The following is a 19,230-nucleotide window of genomic DNA, read 5'->3' as shown; positions in this document are numbered from 1 at the left end:
AATTATTCTACTCCCTGAATCTGACTGCTCAATCTGCAAAACTATGCACTGGGGAGCAAAGATCCTGGCAACTTCCTAAGAGTGTATCTCAACACAGCAAACGGGCTTCAATGACATTCAAAGCTGAGGGGCACTTAGCCACAGCAGATCTGAATTGCCTTGACGTGCCAGTATCAGATCACAGAATTAAGAGTGTTTCCTGGAGTTAGGAAGGTTGGAAGTAGTCAGGAGCTTTATTTCTGCTTTATATTTTCCTTCCAAGTTTTGTCTTGGCCTGTCGTTATGATTGTAATAACCTGCTAATGTAATGTTCAGTTCCCATGGCATCACTCATTCGTCAAAGATCTCAAACCGGGCTTCTATCAACTCTCAAGGTCCCTCTGAATAAAGAGATGGATAGAAACTATAGTGTCACTTTCCCGGTTACACTGTGCCAAAAGGCTAAGGATAGGAACAGGCTCTGGGGGCACTGACTGTTGTCCAAGCTCCTGAACTCTCACTGCAGGTTTATCTTTACAAACCTTTACAAAGTACTGAGGCTTCACGAAGCCATCTGCCTAGTTGATCCCGTATCTGTTTAACAACGCAGCCTCTCAAGAGAAGTGAGAATAAGCCTCACCTGACCTACTTGGCCCTAGATTGTCAATATACTGTGGTGCAACACTGAAAACAATACCCCTCATTAGAGAAGAGATGGGCTGCACGGCCATTTTCATTCACTTCTGACAGCATTATGCAATTGTTGTGCCACCATGGCCAACCAATTTCCATTAGGAGGAGCTGAATGGAGTCGTGCCATTGATGAATGGCTGTTTTACGCTGACCATGACCATGCTGATGTGCAAAAGAAACCCCTCAGTTTGCTGAGTATCACTGGTGGGATCTGGCTCATGAGCACAGCAGATAAGAATTACTCTTGCAAATACATTGATTGGAACTGAGACCTTGAGGGCAACACGGAAGAATTGGGTGAGGAGGGATGGAAAATTCCACTTGGTCTCACGATCCGAGTTATCTTTCTTTGATTACATCATTGATCATATCAAATTCAATATGTTGGTGAAGCAAGTACAGGGAAGGCAAAGAAGAATAATTTTTGATTGCAAGATCTTTTGGTAGCTTATATTTTGACTGGTGCTGGCCTCCTACCAGCTGGAGGCAGCTCAGATCATAAAAGCAAGGAACTCTCCCTTTTCCACCTCCACTCACCATTGTACTTCATCTGGACTATGTGATAAGCCTAATCACTTGGATTTGGGAAGCTGAGACAGCTTGGGAGAAATGTAGCCTGAAACATATGGTGTAAGGTCTACACAGGACGTTTTCCTTAGGGGAAATCTCTTCCAAAATGCTCAAAGATGTGGCATGTACTGGATATAGAAGCCCTCTTTTGATCTTGGTGTTATTTTAGTAGGATAATAAGATGCTGATGTTATACTACTAGGCACTGCTTGTTTACATAATTATCTTTGATTGCTTTTTGAACAGCGCACATTTAAATTCCAGGAGACACCGACATTCTGTAATGCGCCATGGAAGTGATTTCAAGATGTATTAAACATTGCTGGCATTACCTGACATGAGGTGAGCTGACCCCATTTAAATAATGCAAAGCTCCATGCAATCTCAGCCCCAAATGAAAATTAACAGTCTCTCAAGTCTTGATTTCCCTGTGTATCACCAAAATGGATCCAGCCTGCCAGCCTTTCTGGAGGAAGCCTGTCGTGCTTCATTCAACTTCTGACCCTGGAAAGACCCATGTCCAAACTAAATTGTGCGTTTTACTAATCAGTATTTTTTCCTTTTTTTAGAGGGTGCTAAATCTGTGGGACCCAGTAAAAAGCAGCAGTTGTAAACGGGAGGCAAAACATACCCTGTAGCAACGACAAATAACTTCCATCCCCTGGCTCTCAATGATCTGTAAAACTTTTATATAACAGAGTTCAATCAGTGACACAAATCCTTAATTAAATATTTATCGTGTGAGCTGCAGATGTGAGTAGTGCCAAACCACAGCCATGCCTGGATGATCTGTATGAAAAACCCTCTTAGAGAAAATGACTGCTTTTGAATCTGTGCCACGGATTGAAGAAAGTAGTTTGTGATCTACGTCATAAGGAGGGCAGAGGCTGCTCTACGGATGGCAGCCCTTGGAGTGATTTAGTAGATTCCTCTGAATTCAGAAGAGGACAGTCTATTGTTCCAAGTAAGCACCTTCATTAAGAAAAGAGGCTATCTAAAATTAAAAGCAACCAGATAAATTATTTTTAAAAATAGCTAAAATACGGATGAATTTCAGTGACTATGTTTTAATTTTTATTAGTCACCATCATTAAAGGCCAAATGACCTGAAGTTCACATCTGTTAAACTCTGTCAGAACCTCTGGGAATGGGATCAACACTTTGCCTTCTGCAGTGGTCCTCGCCATTCATCAGTATTCAGTTCATTTGGTTCCTTGGAGATGCCCAGTGGAGAGACTGTCCCCTCTGAGCGTGTCTCTGCATGCTGATGCTAATGCATCTTCTCGAATACTCTGTTAGAACTGGGGCATTGCCCGTGCTTCTGGAGCTTTGTCTTTCTGTGGGATTTCGAAACACATGCAGCTGGCGATGCTGTTACACCAAGGTAAAAAAATTCTAAATAAATAGGACTGAACTTCGGAGAAAGCAATAACTGCCACTTGTTTTAACCATTTGAGTATGAACTTTCTGTTTGGCATGCTGATACAAACTAGAGAAAAATCCCAATCAAAGACTTGGACTGAAACCAGGTTGTGATCTTTGCAGCCAGCCCTAAATAAAGATTAGGATAGAAACAGCTCCAGACTTTGCATCCAGATCGGGACTTGGCATCTTGAGCCCAATCATTAATTTCAACTGATCCATGAACCAAAGATAGTAGGAGATTACAGCGTTTGCTTTAAAATTCAGCAGCTTAAGTTGACAATGCTTCTTGTTTTCTTTTGTCTGCGAATGCTGATTAAAAAGCCAGAGCTGACATTCCTAAATTCCCTCAGGAAAACAAAACTTGCCACTCGGCAAGGAGAATTTGAGAGCGGCAAAGTCCAACTGTCTGTAAGAACTGCTTGTCTAAATTTCAAGGTTTTATCTGCTGGGCAGGAACCAGATCTCAGTGAGGCTGAGATTTCCAGCAGCAGCGTAAGATGAAATCTATAGTACATAAAGAATGCCATTACTATGCTTTCAAAAATGTTGTGGCTTGCAAATGATATGACCAGAAGAGTTATGCACTCGACCTGCTCGCTGCCAGAACGACTTACACAGAGTCTAGCGCTGCTTCTCCTATCAACGTGATGGCAGCTGCTGCCAATACATTTTTCTGACTTAGAAAAATCTTACTTAGATTTTGTGGGTAAGAGAAGCAAGCTGGGATAAAATGTCATGTGGGCAAACTCCCTTGTGTTCCACGGGCTGCCACTAGCAGCATCCGACCACTATGTCAACAGCAGCGTAATCCTCTGCAACCTTTGAGCTGTGTGGTTTCCTGGAGCAGACTGCTTAGGGGAAAATATGGTTTGACAGGGAAACTTCTTCATTGCTCTCAAAGAAATATTTCACTCCTGAGCAGCAGAAGCTTGCGTTATCTCTGTGCTCTCTTGGTTTCAGTTATTACAAATGTTAGGTCCAGGGTTTTGGATTTTGTTTTGTCCCGCCCTGCCCAATATTCACTGTTTTCATGTACTTTGCCAGGTGGAGTTCTCCTTGACTTCAGTCCAGTGACTTTATTTTGCACCTGATCTGCACTGTGCACTTGTACTAACTCAAACAGAAACACAGCACCACGTTATCACCTTTTGTTAAAAGCTGTTCTTAGCAATAGAGCCTTAAATTAGGGGAAAAAAGGGTTTTAAACCATTCTTACCTAGAGAAAATATTTCCCATAGCAGTACTCCAAAAGACCATACATCACTCTGCGTCGTGTAAATTTTGTCGAAAATAGCTTCTGGAGCCATCCATTTGAGTGGAAGTCTTGCCTAAGAATGCAAAAGATACAACATGTTGCCAGAACTGTTGTTACTAATCTGCTCGAGCCCGAAGGGAATAAAAACTTGACATTAGCATTTCAAGTTTCTTCCACTTACGTCTCCTTTCCGTACGTAGTCAGGGTCTTTGTAAATATCCCTGGCTAGTCCAAAGTCACAGATCTTCACCACGTTGTTCTCTGAAAGAAGGATGTTCCTTGCTGCCAAGTCCCGATGAATGCACTGTGAAGGAATGAGGACAAGGAAGATCAGAGAGTGGCTCCTGTCTGGACAAGGAGCCACTGCCAGAGTTGAAAGCATGAGACCTCCTTTGGAAATGGAAAGATAAATGAACTCTTGCTGCAAGCAGGTTAGAGAAGGAAAATATGTGTGGGAACCTGCTGCAAATATAGTGTCATACGCAAAAGAGAAAATAACTCAGGGAGCAAGCTGAGTATTACAATTAGTTTTCTAATTTTTCCATGCGAAATAACTTTCACAGTTATGATGAGGCGGAGGGAATGCCATTTTCCAGTTGATTGTTCTGCGAGAAATTTGGGAGAGTTCAAAGAGCTGCAGCTACATTTGCAAATGCAGTTCCATGAGCGTGTGTGAGACGGGGGTAACTGCGGTTGCGATTTCTGTGTGTGCTACCCTGCTACTGGGTGGAAAGTGCAAGCTCTCCGCTTTGCGCATGCTTTTCTATGCGTATTACATTCAATTTACTTGAAAAGCAAGCATGCCACAGGCTACATACTTTTTTTTTGTATCCAAAAGAGGCGCTATCTTTGCTGATAGTCTCCAACATTGCCGACAAGCTAAATAAATAGCTGGATACTCCCTCTTCATTTTTCAATAGTACTTTTGTTGACCGTACTAGACGGACCCCTCTCTATAAGAAGACTTTTCTGCATTTACTTATGAGACAGTTCCGTGAATTGTCTTACGGTCTGCATTCACTCCTTCTATCTAAACTCTCACGTTACAGGTGCCAGTCCTTGTCGCCAAGAACACGATGGATATTCCTGCACAGCTCCTTCAGTGCTACTTATTGCTTAACCACCAGAGCTAATGTGATCTCCCACACTTTAATATAAGAGCAAAAAGCAGATTACTCAGGCTCAAAAGTATATTTGGATTTCTTCGTATCAGATACTCATGATTCTGTGAAAGAAGTTCAGCCCTGACATTTTAATGAGCTCACTTTTCGGGAGGCGAGAAACTCCATGCCTTTTGCCACTTGGAAGCTGTAGCAAATCAGGTCCTCCAAAGTCAGGGGCCGCTTGTACAGATCCTCAGCGTCTAGGAGAGATCACAGACACAGTGAAACACTAGAGCAACTGCTCCAAACCTTTTTGGGACTGGTGCCACTTGCATGCGGATGGTCCCAGCCCTACATCTGAGTATTGTTACATGAGCTCTCTACTAGGATTACAACTCTGGTTTAGGAACCACTGACCTAGAGGCAGAAGATCAGATGATTAAAAAGGTTCCATCCAACATTAATCATGATATTTAGCTATTGGGAAAAAACCAACATCTGGGGATAAAAGTGAGGGAAGTGTTTTATAGTGAGCGAGTGACAAGACTGGGGACAGACTGGCCCCACAAATCTTCTGCTAAAATATTGCTATTACCCCTCTTACACAACAGGAGCAGCTTTATACGCATATGGTATTGCACATCTCTTTTTGTGAGCAAGTTGGAATGAGGCACAGGCAAGAGAAAGAATTTGTGATTTCCGGAACAAGTCAAGCTGTATAAGGGCTAGTAAAGTGTGTGACTGTGTGTGGCACTAGCCAAGTAACAGAAATCTTTACAATAAAAAATCTGGGATTAGGTAGGTTTCTTTTACCTTCTTCATCATCTTCTGAATCGCTGTAACTCTTATCTTCAATAAATCCTGAGCTGGCAGAGCTTCCTGTGCTGGCTACACTCTCAAGGCGCCTCTTGATCAGTTCGGTCAAATCACTGTTGGACTCATCCAGACTTTTCTCTGCTTGGTCAGAGTTTTCCTGGGACTAGAAATGGTATAAAACTGATTTTTAGCTTTGGATGATGCAATGCCTGGGGATTCAAAATATGTAACAGAATGGCATACGGAGAAAGTGTCCTCTGAAGACGAGCTCAAAACATGTTTGAACATGATGTTCCGTGAATTGCAGAACTAATGAAGCCTGGTTTCCTATCTATTAATACAGAACCTCCCATTTACTGATAGCAGGATTCCACCGTAAGGGTTAGCTGGGAGCTTGCTGGGTGAGACTGATAGATGAGCAAAGATATATTTTAATTCTGTACCTCTTGCTGTCTTAGGTAACCGTGTTAAAAATCACAGTTCAAGGTATGTGCATGAGGTGCAGTGAAATGCATCTGTCTCACCCTGTCCTGGGGAGCGAGACATAACCAGTCCCTGCAATTCATGAAAACAATGGTGAGAAAAGAAATTTTGAGTGACTGTACCAGGAAAATCTCCTTCTCGTACACAAAGTACCTTATGTACTTTTGTGCCTGTACACAATAGCTATAATAATAATAATAATAATGGAATCATCCAGGAAAATAATCTTGGGGAGGCTCCAGTTTCTGGCAGGGCTTAGATCAGAGAGCCCTTTCGATGCTGTATTTTCACAGTGAGGAGGGAGCCCCGTCCTCTCCCCAGCGCTGATTTCTGGCCTCCTGTGTCTTCCCCCATATCCTGCCCCCATTTGTGCTAGCACAAATGTTTGTGTGGATGCAGATAACCATTTGGAAACCAAAAGCATTTGGTTAATTGTAATGCAGACCGTGTTGGTGATCCAGTTCGCTGCATCTAGCACAGACTTTTAGGTTGGCACAGGGGAAGGGAGGGCACAGAAGATGGGAATGAGCAGATGATGGAGGAGTGAGCTGCTTTTGGTAGCTGGGAGGGTGGGTCTAGAAACAAAAATCCCCGAACTGGGCTTGTATTTTGGGAGGGTTCACCTTCTCCTAGTTCAGTTAATACCAGTTTTTCACTACTACTTTGTCGCCCCCCTTGTGCTGGGTAGGATCTCGCAAGTAATCCCCTCTCTCTCTCAAATGCACTGGGCAGTCGGGATGGTGCAGGCCGGAGAACAGGAAACTGGGGGACTTGGGTATTTGCAACTAATTCTTTTGTAGGTGCTAGAAAAGAAGAGGATGGGAGTGAGATCCTACAGGGAAAAAAGATTCCTTTTCTTGTTCATACAAATTGAAATGTGGTGAGAAAATAACGTGCCTCTACAAATACCAAACTGTCTCAGTGCCAATGCAGAAAAAACATCGATCTTGTGGTCAGGGGTTGTTAATTCTCTGCCTTGTGACTATGAGAAGCCCGTCATTTTTTTTACCTTGTACGCAATGAAATCTCCTCGTTTTCCTCTTAGATAGTTGGACAGATTTCCGTATTTGCAATATTCTACTATGACCATTAAAGGACCTAAAAAGACAGTGAAAGTCAAATGAGTTTTGAAGCACTGCAAAGCACTTAATGCTAACTTATCCTCACAAATCCTCTTCAAAAGAAGTAAATACTGTCATTCCTATTACACAGATAAGGAAATTAGGAAACAGAGAAGTGGCACTCCAGAAGCACACAATCGGTAGTGGATACGGAGAGAAGGGAATGCTGCACTGATTCCTAGTTTTCCCCAGTAGATGGTAACAGTGGTATTTATTCCTTATTTATAAACCAAGGAAAATCCAGAATGATAAATAAGAATACACAATCTCATATGCTATTAGAGTTGGTTTACTCTATAGATACATCCATAGCATGGAGCAGTCTTCATTTTTCTCTGCTGCCTTCACAATTGTTTGTTTTGGGTGGAGCCGGTGCCACTGGAGGCAATAAAAGTATGAGGGATCATAGACAGAACTAACCCAAAAGTTACAAAAATATTTAGTCTGAAGTTTTGGAAAGCCTGGAAAGTCCTATCAGTTTCTTCCTTTCTTATTTCTGTGCAAACTGCTGTAGAGTTCAGTGCAATTGCTGCTTTTATACAATTATGCATATTTTTAAGATCTGCTTGAAAATGCTTTTATGTTTCAGTGTGAGCTATTAGGAAAGGGAAAAGCTACATTCTTTGCCTTTAGCATAATCACTGTTTTTTGTAATCATCAAATGTAAGGCAAGGTGAAATTGTGGGACTAGAATGCATATAAGCATCTATTATTATGAATCCTAAGCAACCGTATTTCATGGCCAGAAAACTTTTTCTGTCTAGAAGGTCCATGGCTCAGACTTAGGAGTTTGAACTTCAAAGGAAAAGCGCCGAGAGCTGCACTTGGCCATGGGGAAGGAGGCAGCTCTACGCAGCACTTCTCTCTGCCTGTATCTGAAACGCGTACACGGCTTGTACTGCAGTCTGCGCCTTGGTCCGGTCTGCGGCGTCGAGTATTGACCGAGAGCAGGGCTGTAAGGGAGAGCAGAGGGGCTGAGGAGGGAAGAGCGAACCTTAGAGATTCTGGTTGCTGCATCCTGTCTGAGACTGGGTGACAAGTACCGTTTGGAAGCAGGTCATCCCGTTAAAAAGGAGATGGTGAATTCCAGCAATAATAACCAATAGCTTGACGATAACAACAATGCATATTTCTGCCAGGCTCTTTATTTGTACCAGTCCTATAGCACTTCTAGACTGAATACACACCTTTGGGCTCTTCAGGACTTCAGTTCCTAGTGACTACAGCTGTGACACGTTCAGCACCTGAGTCCCCTGCACCAGTAATTGCAAAAACACAACTGGCCCAAAACCAGTCAGGGGTTCCACTGCTGACCACACACCCTGCTCGCTTGGGCTTAAAGGCAGCAGTGCTGGGATCCCGCAGCGCACAGAGATCTCTGGGGTACATGGTTCCGAAGAATCTAAAATCAAATGTCCCTCATGGATGCCCTGAGGAAATGCAGATTCCAGTACAGCTTTAAAGCTCCGGTTAGTGATTTATTCATGTTTTTGAAATGCTTCCTAGGCAAGGCCTCTCCATATTTTATTTCCTCATGGTAAAGCATATACTATGCGTTAGTTCTAACTACTTAACATCAGACACTTAGACAAGGTGTTAAAGTTTGTTATTTTTTATATTGTTAAAATAATATATGTGCATACTTAATATCAGTCTTCATCAGGAATACTCTTATATGGTCGCATAAAACCTAACAAGGAAAGAGAAAGTCCCGTATTCTACAGTGGCAATTTAATAGTAACTCTTATCCCAGTGTCTGTCTTGAGAGCTCAAGGCTTTTTTTTCTTTAGCCTGCCGTTGCATTGCTCAAAGGTAAACGAACCAGCGCCTGCCGGGAGGCTCTTGGTGCCCTGCAAGGCCGTGCTGCACTGCCCTGCTCCGTCCCCTGCTCCCCGGAGGAATCGGTGGCTTCCTAGGCAGCCAGCAGGGAAGAGCGAGGGTTACCTCTTCACTCAGGAGGGCAGTCGGGATGGAGCAGGCTGGAGAATGGGAAACTGCGGGACTCCTAGGAGAAAAAGTTCCTCAGAAATTGGACAATCACAAGATTTCATCAGTTACTGTGATGTGTCTTACTATGCAACTAGAACTCTGTGGCTGAATTAGGGCTTTGGTTAAAAACTGCTGACCTCTTAGTAATGGTGCCATGTTTTAGGCACCTGTTTGTGTTAATCCACCTCATTGACTTGACAGGAGAGTCACCAGCATTCATACCGTTACTTCCCCTCTACTCACAGTCCCAAGCAAAGACTACTTGCTTACATCTGAATCTTAAAAGCCTCCAGCTAAAGCTGGCCATCCTCCCATCCAAGCTTTTGGGGTCTGCAGTCCTGCAACAATTCCTGCAAGTTCCTTGTCCATGGCTCCCAGATTACAGCGGTATCTGGGGTTGCTGGCTGCTGACTGCTCCTTGAGGAACTGGGAGTATCTTGCTGGAGGGAAGATTTCTTTCCTGGCATCCTACCAAATCTACCTCACTGAAGTTTTCTTTTTTTCCCCCGTGACTGGACAACTACATGTTCTTTAGGAAGATGATAGCTTCAGAGTCTCAGATGACAACAGATGCGTACACCATCTCTCTCACACTTTCCCCTTCATTTATTTTACTCTGGTTTCTTTGTCCTCAGCTCTCCTAAATCTGTCCTTTGGGTATTGTTTTGAAGGTTCATTGTAAGCAGTAAAGAGGCATCTCTGAGAGTTGTTACCCTGAAGTTAAAGCACTGTATAGTAACAGACAAGGATGCTTTGTATGACAGTATGGGAAGGGATGTTTTAGTGACAAAGGCCTAAGATTTACGGAGTCCTTTGTTTAAATCTGCACTTTGTAACAGATTCTTTGTGTGACGTACAGTCAGTTATGTCAGCTCAGCCCCCTGGAAGTCCATGCTGCTGCTCCATTCAGCTTTGGACTGCCTCGGGCTTCCTGAATACTAGGCAAGAAATGCCGGCATTTGCCTGGCAAGAGTGAAGTGCTTGGGAAAGGAGGAGGCCCCAAGGAGTGCTCAGCCTGGTGCATCCTCCTGATAAGGCAGGGAAGAAGAGGGAGAAGAACCTTTGAAGTGATCAGTAGTGCCTATGTGGAGGAATTGGGCACCTTTTTGCAATTAAGGATCCTGCCTCCCTTCAGTCCATAATCCCTTTTGGAAACAAGCTCACAGAGGACAGAGAAAAATAAAATAGAGAAGTGACACCACTGTCTGGGAGAAGATGTTCAGAAACCATTGATGAGATGTGGCTGTATTCTGCAGTAGCAGAAGCTCCTATGAGCAGAGAGGTAGAAATGTTTGTGCCTTCATTAACTGCGTGGGCGTGAGACTTGGGATCCACCACAGATACACCCAGACACCATTGTGTTTGAAAAGAGTTTCTTCTTTGATCCTTATATACCAAGGACTTCTCACCTCCAGCTTTAGTGCAGGCTCCCAGCAGGTTGACTACATTCAGATGATGTCCTATATGGATGAGGATCTTCAGTTCAGACATTAAAGCCTTGCATTCGTTAGTAGTTGCACATTCTGCTTAAGATAAACAGGAAAAAATCATCTTTACACAACAGGATATTTTTAACAGGACACAGCAAGATCCTGTTTATACTTGGAAACAAAGCCCACCCAGGTTACTTGCAGTATCTTTGCTTTTCAGACTCTTAAACAGATAATAATTCATCCGTTTCATTGTCTATTGACCTTTATGAAGTGGAATAACACTTTATCTTTTGGGTGACTCTTCCTTTCTCTAGCATGGGTTACGGAGGGTTACTGTCCTGCAGGAGAACCCTCCCCCCAGAGCACATACCAGAGAGCCTTCGCAAGGACTGGATTTTGCAAGCTTAGCAAAGGAAGAGCAAACAACTACAAGCAACAATGGCACGCAGAAGAACGTGCTCCTCCATCTCTAATGGTGACGTGCAGTTCAGTAGTAATTCTTTACAATACCTCAGAACATATTTTCCCACAGTACTGAGCAACTCTCCACTGCAGGTGATGGAGGAATCCAACACGTCTGTGAGTTGGGTCCCAGAATGTACTGGAGGATGTACAGCATAACTAAATCTCAGCCCTGTGAGATCTCAGGGACCCAAGAAATATGTTTTCCAGCAAAGCAGAGGGGGCCATATTTGTGTGTGAACCATGAACTCGACACTTGATGAGACGTTGGCTAGCCAGTTCTACTGTACTTTCCTTCTCTTTTGCTGCCAAAGCTAAGGAAGGCACTTTCAGACCAGAACATTGTTCAGATCCTGGCTTGTTTCCTCTGCCTTCTTTCCAAAACTTCCATGATGTGTTTTAACAAAAGGGGCTGCATCCTGCTTCCTCTGTTTTTGCCTTTGCATCATGTAAGATTTAAATATGAAGAAACAGTTCCATAATAGATCATTTGTGACAAATGTAACCTCTTTATCTGTTTGTAGAATTCTCCAGAAACAAATCTTTCACCAAATTGTGTCACAAAGAAGGAACTATTCCAAGCCCAAGATCTCTTCAGTCAACAGTGTTTGTAGGTGGGTGTGTACATGGGTGGTATTACTCCTGATTTACCCTGGCATGAGCTGGGACATACGCCTGGCAAAATCTAAACAGAACAGGTTCCCAAGTGTTGCAGATAATCTTGCACATTACGTTCAACCTAGAACTGATACCAGCCTACTTCATGAAAACAGCAGATAATGCTAGAATGACAGTATTTCAGACATTTCTAGAGCCTTTTTTTTTTTTTTTTTTTTTCTGAATGGATTGCCTCACACTGGAGAATCTGCTTTATTCAGGAAAGTGATGAATTATGGACACGTTAGTTGGGGAGGGACAGGTTAGACCCAGAGGCTGCTGCCTCCACTGGGGGAGGAAGGGGTAAAATGGTGGAGGAACTGTCAAATAGTTTGTTGAATATGTGCAGGCAGGGTAGAGTTGACATGAGGATCAGCTGGGAAGCACAGTGTGGAGGTGGTTGAAAACCCAGAGCTATCCAGGGCAGTGAGTTTTGGATGGAGAATGGAATATGTCTGGATCAGGGGCTTCTAGGATATTTCTGAGATCTGAAGATGGGCATGGAACAGAAGAAACAGCAGCAGGAGAGAAGATGATCTGAAGATCTACTGACTAATGCAGAGCAGGGAGACCAGATTTGGAGGAGGTCCAGACAGATGACAAACTGATGTTTTTGAAATTTCAGAGAGATGGGAAGTAGCAGAGCATCAGGAGAGGCAACTAGCAACAGAAGCCAAATACCATGATAGAAGAGAACTTCCTGAATCATGGCATCGCAGGGGTTAATAGTGTCATGCAGCAGCAATGCAGAGCAATATGGGATATGAAAAGCCATCCAGTGAGCATCGATTTACCTTTCAAAAAATCCTAAGTGAGCGGTTAAAAACCTCCATCTCAAGTAGTGAATGTACTGGCTGATGCATTTATTCATAAGCTGTCTGCAGAGGCTTTGTAAGTAAATACAATATGAAAGAATAGTCTCCAAGTTCCCCCCTTACCCACCACTGAATGGTAAAAGCTTTCCTTAATTTCAATAATTGCAAGCAAGTTGTCTCTAATTCGCTCCCTTGGCATGGCTTTTTTTTCAACCCCTTGAACTGTTCTACATCTGGAAGGGCTGTGATCGAAGGCTGAGATCCAATTTCAGACTATCTAATGTAATTACATTCTGTAATCTGTTTCCCTCCTAACCCCACAGACCTGGAAGCTGCTGTTTTCCTCCTCTAGGAATACAAGACTTAATCAGCAGCACAGCACAGAGCCCGCTTGTCATTTCCTACACGTTAACTTCTACAGTATAACGACTAATTGGTCCCATATGACAAACCCACTCCCTTCTGAACACAATGAACGTGGGACTGGTTTGGAGCTGAGAACTGGAAACCTCATTGCCCACAGGTTCCCTGAGGAGTCTTGTGAGAATCTCAGAGGGATATGTACCTTTAAGCATTTTTACGGCAACTGTTTTGCAGGTTGAAGATTTATCAATGCCAAAAGCAGACGCCTCCACCACCTTCCCAAAAGCACCATGACCCAGTGTTTTACCTAGAGAAGCAAGAGTCAAGAATGAGCCAAAGGGACTTACGACAGTCTGCATCAGATAAGAGGGAAACGTGCATTCTCAGCTGTGCAAGAAATACAAGGCTCCAGTGCCCAGGCACAACGTAGACGTAGACCGACAGTCAACAGAAGCCTGTATCGCATATTTGCAGTATATGGATATAAGGGGTATGATTTATATCCATATGACTTTAATGCAATACAGTATGTGATAGGACAGAGTGGAATAAATAACTCTGGATTCAGCTTAAGGGTAAAAACATTACACACAGTTGTCCTGAAGCCCAGGAAATTTTGGGTTAAACGTAGAATTGTGGAAGCCTGATCTCTATGAATCGCAGTCATGGAGATAGCCAGCTATGGCACTCAGGCAGTCAGAACCCTTTAACCCTTCAGTTATTGACGTTTATTTGACATAAAAGCTATACTAAATGGAATTTAAGGTTATAATATTTCTTTATTTTCCCTTTCATTTGAATTTTTCTGCCTGTATTACCCAGCGTGCTCTTCATTTTTTCATAGTAGCTCTTTACAGTTCAAAGCCAAGTTCAAATGACTGATAAGGAATTGATTATTTGATGAATTGACAGATTTCTTCAAAATGAAATTCACTGAGAGACTGTCACCTTTCAGATTGACTTCTCTTTCCCTGTTCCTCTGTGGGTGTGAAACCACCCTTTTGGCAGGGACTGTACCTGGAGGTACCTTTCTTCCCTGTCAAGAGTTTGGCTTCACTTCTGCAGGAAAGAAAAAGAGGTGGTAGCTACTTTGAGAGAGACACCACCTTTGCTTTTCTTACCAAACCCCTTGTTTCACCCCCCATTAAGGATGATCCTGAATTCCGTGACTCACTGCCAGTTCTGGCACTGAATGATAGGCTGCTTCTTGGGTTATACAACAGATCCACTGAAACTGAGGAGCATTAGAAATGATCATTCGTTACAGTAATAATACCTAAACGACTCACCCAGCCGCAGTCTGTCTCTTGGGAACTCCCATTTACTGCTGTCATAGGGAAGACGGTCACACTGCTCGTCAAGAGGCATTTCCTCTGGATCCATTATAATTGACAGGTATCCTGTTTTAATATCTGTTGCATCAGGCTAAAAACAGGGTGTGGAGAAATTATTCACAGTATTTACCCTGCGATTCTAATGGGAGAGAGCTGTCGTCTACAGGACTGAGTGCTGGCTGGGGAGTTCCCTGAGTTCCAGACTTAGCTCTGAAATTTATTCTCAACCATGAATGCATCCCTTCAGCTTCCTGCCTCTCTTTTTTTTATGTATCTGAGAAATAAATGTTTAGGTATGCCTGCCACTCATGGGTGTTGGGAAGAGTCACTGATTAATGTTGGTAAACACTCTGAGGACGTAAAATCTATTGCTGTCATCTACCTGTATCTATTAAAGGAAATCTGTGCTTTTCTATGGGAACTCCATGAGGTGCATTGCCCGGTGCACTATGGAGTGTTTGGGCATTTTCATCGTGTTTTGTTTTGCAGTCTTGATTCTCCAGTTATCCACTTGATGGCTATTGCTTATTACAATTTAAAATTGCTTGAAAGCTGCTACTTCTAATGCTCCTAAGTGAGAAATTGTGATTTGGTGGGTCCTGTGAGCAGACTTGCACAGGTATAAAATCTAATAGGAAATTCAGCGTTGTCCACAACTCTGTTAAACTGAAGCCAAGGAGGAAAACATGAATTTAATCACTCGCAACAGGAGGGGAAGTTTTTCTCAACTATTGAGGATCGGCCCCGGGGCTGTAGTTTGTGGCGCTTCAGAGCAGAGAGCTGCAGTTGCCTTTCTGTTTGCTGTCTGTTTTAGGAAAAACAGACCTAAATTCCCTGTAACTTTACTGAAACTTTAACTTTTTGAGTCACAAAAGGGAGGTGGAAGAATAGCAAGACTTGGAGACAAGATAAGCTGTATGGTTTGAGCTCATTTCTAGAGCAAACATCCTAGGATCTTTCTTAAAACAGGGCCCCCTTTAATATCTATGTTTCAGAGAAATCTCTTTGGATAAGTGCTGAAATCAAGCCCTTGTTCTAGGAGATTTAGGATTTTTTCCAGTTTCCTAAGCTTGCAAGCCCGTTTGACTCATGAAGAGGGAGGACCCTGATTTGATGGTACCATGGAAGTGGGTAGAAATCTCACAAGTGCAAGTGATCCCTTGAGAAGTCACAAGACTATCAGCAGAAATCTTGGACTGAAATTTTATAGGAACATTTTGCACAGTTTTTCTACCATCTGTCCTGAACATTTGGCTCTAAACTCCGATGCTACGCATAAACTGGGCCCAGTCCCAGAGCCTTTGTGCAATATGGAAGCTCTCTTACCTTTCTCAGTTTCCGAATGAATAGGGTCAGAAGAAGCCAGAAGAGGGTAGCAGCTAGACCAGTGCAGACCAAAATGATAACTTCGATGTTGGATTTCTCCTCTGAACCTGTAGGTTAAATGTACAACCAACTTTGAAATGCAGCTAAAGTCCATGACTGAACAATAGTTCTCATCAGTCCAACACAATATATGTTTCCCCTTACTTGGAACTCACCTTGTATTTTGATGAAGGCTGATGTGCTGTCTTGGCCCATGTCGTTGGATGCCTTGCACTCATAGAGCCCTTCATCGTCTTTTTTCACTCGCTCAATAACCAAGGTATTATTTTCCATGGAAATTCCTGTTGTAAGAGATATTGGTTAGTATTATCAAGATAACCTACGTGCCTACAAATGCTTTTAGGAGTCAGAGAACTGAGAGGCAGCTCCCCTCCGTGCAGGCCTGGTACACACTGTTGTTAGGAGGCATTTTAATAACATACTCCTCATTGTGGTCTGGCAACAACCTTTCCTGATATTTTTCTTTCTCCTCGATACCTGTGTAAATTGCTTGGGGATCATTTAACCAACAGCAAACGTTAATTTATTATGAGCAGACAGAGCCTGAGAAAACTTCTATGGAAGTAAGTGAAGTGATGGGAAGAGAGGTTTTCCAATGACAATAAGATACACCGAAAAAAGGTAGCTCAATGAAATTATTGGAGAAAGTTGATGTGAGTGATGGGAGGAAGTGGTGGGAGTTGTAACGCGTAGAACATGGAAATCAGGCTATGCACATGCCTGGAAAAATCACTGCATGGAGCAGTCCTGGATTCACAGGCAGCCAGGGGCTGGAGGTAGAATGGGAAGAGAGAGGTTGCCTAAATATGACCTGCATGAGGCTCTTCTGCGTTTAATTTTCCTGATTAATTTTCCACATTTAATTTTTCCTGATATGTGGCACAAAACTGAGAGCTCATCCATTTCGTTAAGGATATCTTTGGGGCAGAAATAGGGAGACAGGTCAGGCTTTGAATCCGAAGGGGAAGGACATTTTGAGTTTTTGGGTGTTCTGCCTATGAATCCTGTTGTTGTTAACAAGAGTACTGCATGTAACTTGCCATGCGCTGTGCTGAAATATTTACCCTGAGGTGTTTTTTTCCAAATATTTTATTTATGTTTCCATTGGTTGGATGAGTTACATGCTTGTCCCTCTAGAATTATTTATAAAATTTCAGTAGCTATAAAAGAGTTTCAGAACAGTCTGATCTGAATTATGGATGATCCTAGATTTCCTACCTAGTCCAAGATGCAAAATTAAAGTCACAGGACCAGCTACTGACATGAGATTCTCCAGGATTTATTGGAGATCTCAGGACAGAGAGCTGAGAAGGAATTTCAGGCTGAGGTAAGGGAGCCCGTGCTCCCTGCCCATGGTAGCACCATTCCTCTACTGCTCTGTACCAGTGGAGCGAGAGCACATTCTCGTTACTGTCTGGTGGGAGACAAAGAAAGGATGTGCAATGCGCCGTGGCATGCCCTGGACCTGGCTGGGAGGTGGCTTCCCCCCGTTTGCTGCAGTATATTCTGATCAGGCCCCAAGGATATCTAACGGTTCAGGCTTGTGTTTTCAGACCCACCTGACAAGCAGGTACAGTCTGTCTCTGTTTTGTACACAAGCCGTTGTCTCGCCCAAGCAGAGTGAACAGCCGCACGCTGTACTCCTGGATGTACTAATGCTGCGCTAATGTATGCAGACTATCTGGCTGACTCTGCAGGCGCGAACGCTGCCACGCGCGGAAGGCGAGCTGCATAAGCAGGCACTGGGCGGCAACCGGTTGGTAGCTTTGACCTCCAAGTCCAAGTTGGAGCCTGCTGCAGTGGTCTGATATATTTGGGTTTTGTGGGTGTTTTCTGAGGCCGTGTGTACCGTCCTGACTCAGCCATGCTTGCAGTAGCTGTGGAGTTGTAGGTCCTGTGTTTGTGGGGAACCTGCAAGTCTGTTATCCTGTGTTACGTACGATACCACAGCATACCACTACCCTCGAGGAGCAAATGCACTCACCTGATGCTGCTGAAATGGGGTAGCCGTTCTTCCTCCATGTAATCTGAGGTTCTGGCGTTCCACTGACTTTGCACTCCAGAATGATCTTGCCGCTGATGTTAACCTCCAGATCCGTGAGGTTTTGTATCACATACGGCGCTGCCTTTGCTACAGTCACAAAGAACACAGTACACAGTAAGATTTCGGAAGGTCCCTGCCTCAGCTCTGCCATCATCTCTCCTTTGCCACCTGTGTGGCCTCTCTGGGCTGGAAGTGGCAAAGATTGGGTTGATGAGTGGCAGCAAAAATAATCCCCCAAAAGATTATGGGAGGAGAGGGTGAGTTTTTTTGGCTTGTTTTCAAACTGTCTAAGCTTAGATTCGGCTTCAGCTTGAACCTCCCTGAGCTTCTCATCCTCTGAAGAAAACAGGACAGTGAGTGGGTAGAGCACATGGAGAGTGAATACAAAAAAAAGAAAGGAGGGGGGCAAAGAGGAAACAGTTCTAAGGATTTTATGTTCTCCGTCATGAGTGCAGTTATCTACTTACTACAAAGCATGTTAAACTCCACTTTATGTTCATTTCTAAAAGGTACAGGAAATCAATGAATAAAATCACAAGCACAGCATAAAGAATACATAAAACCTGCAATAAGGGCAGTAGCTGATGGGTGTTGGTACATTTAAAAGACCTGGTTTGTACAGGGGAAGGAGGGCTGCTTTGGAGGGGCATTTCCACGCGTGTTCTCCAGAATTGCCTCTCTGACGTGTGCCAGACAAAAACCAGACCCCAGTAATTCTCAGAAGAATGTGATTAAGGTTCCAGTTCTCCATGGATGTATTCCCAGTTTAGCTGTGTTTTTCCCATAGCCATCTTGTGTAGGCGTCTGTGTAGGTGGAAATTTGACTAAACGAATAAAAATATCTGCCAGGGGAGAGAAAAGTGAATTGCCTGAATGCAGAGTGCAGAGAAAGCCCAGTGTCTCTGTGTCAGATGGTGCTGACAGGTGGCTCCGGTGCCGGCTGTGGGGACAAGCCAAACCACCAGCACTCTGTAATACCGGGGTGAGATTCCTTCCCTTCCTCCGCACTTGAGGAAGAGGCAGGTGCTCATGCCATTCCTTAAAATAAATCACCTCCCACTCAGGTAGCAGAGCTGTGCCAGCCACAGCTGGGGCCGGGGGGAGGACGTTCTCCCTGTGTGAGTGCCTGCCTGGAGGCGGATGGGGGTCCCAGAGGGGTCTTGACTATGGGGTAGGAGATCGTATGGGAAACGTGCTCCTTCATTTAACCAGGGATGAAGCCAGCACTGCATGGCCTGGTTTTCACCTAAGTGACAAGTGCTTATGGCAGCCTTCAGTGTCTCATTAGCCATTAATCTAAGT

General features: G+C 43.7%; 1 protein-coding gene across 2 annotated transcripts in view; it reads right to left on the bottom strand.

The window, feature by feature from the left end:
* Positions 1-19,230, bottom strand: part of LOC134520334 (vascular endothelial growth factor receptor kdr-like) — a 140,332-nt gene that overhangs the window by 22,590 nt on the left and 98,512 nt on the right. The window contains exons 14-24 of one of the 2 annotated variants that reach the window (XM_063345521.1): positions 17,869-18,015; positions 16,040-16,165; positions 15,825-15,931; positions 14,454-14,589; positions 13,367-13,471; positions 10,844-10,960; positions 7,334-7,422; positions 5,839-6,004; positions 5,188-5,285; positions 4,104-4,226; positions 3,884-3,995 (exon numbers count right to left, since the gene is read on the bottom strand). In XM_063345521.1, the coding sequence (XP_063201591.1) occupies positions 3,884-3,995; positions 4,104-4,226; positions 5,188-5,285; positions 5,839-6,004; positions 7,334-7,422; positions 10,844-10,960; positions 13,367-13,471; positions 14,454-14,589; positions 15,825-15,931; positions 16,040-16,165; positions 17,869-18,015 (1,326 nt within the window). The remainder of the gene's footprint in view (positions 1-3,883; positions 3,996-4,103; positions 4,227-5,187; positions 5,286-5,838; positions 6,005-7,333; positions 7,423-10,843; positions 10,961-13,366; positions 13,472-14,453; positions 14,590-15,824; positions 15,932-16,039; positions 16,166-17,868; positions 18,016-19,230) is intronic. The other variant, XM_063345522.1, reaches the window with a different exon arrangement.

This window comes from Chroicocephalus ridibundus, chromosome 9, assembly GCF_963924245.1.
Source record: "Chroicocephalus ridibundus chromosome 9, bChrRid1.1, whole genome shotgun sequence".
Taxonomy (NCBI): Eukaryota; Metazoa; Chordata; class Aves; order Charadriiformes; family Laridae; genus Chroicocephalus; species Chroicocephalus ridibundus.
Note: the sequence above shows the minus strand (reverse complement) of the source record. Positions and strands in the feature narration are given on the sequence as shown.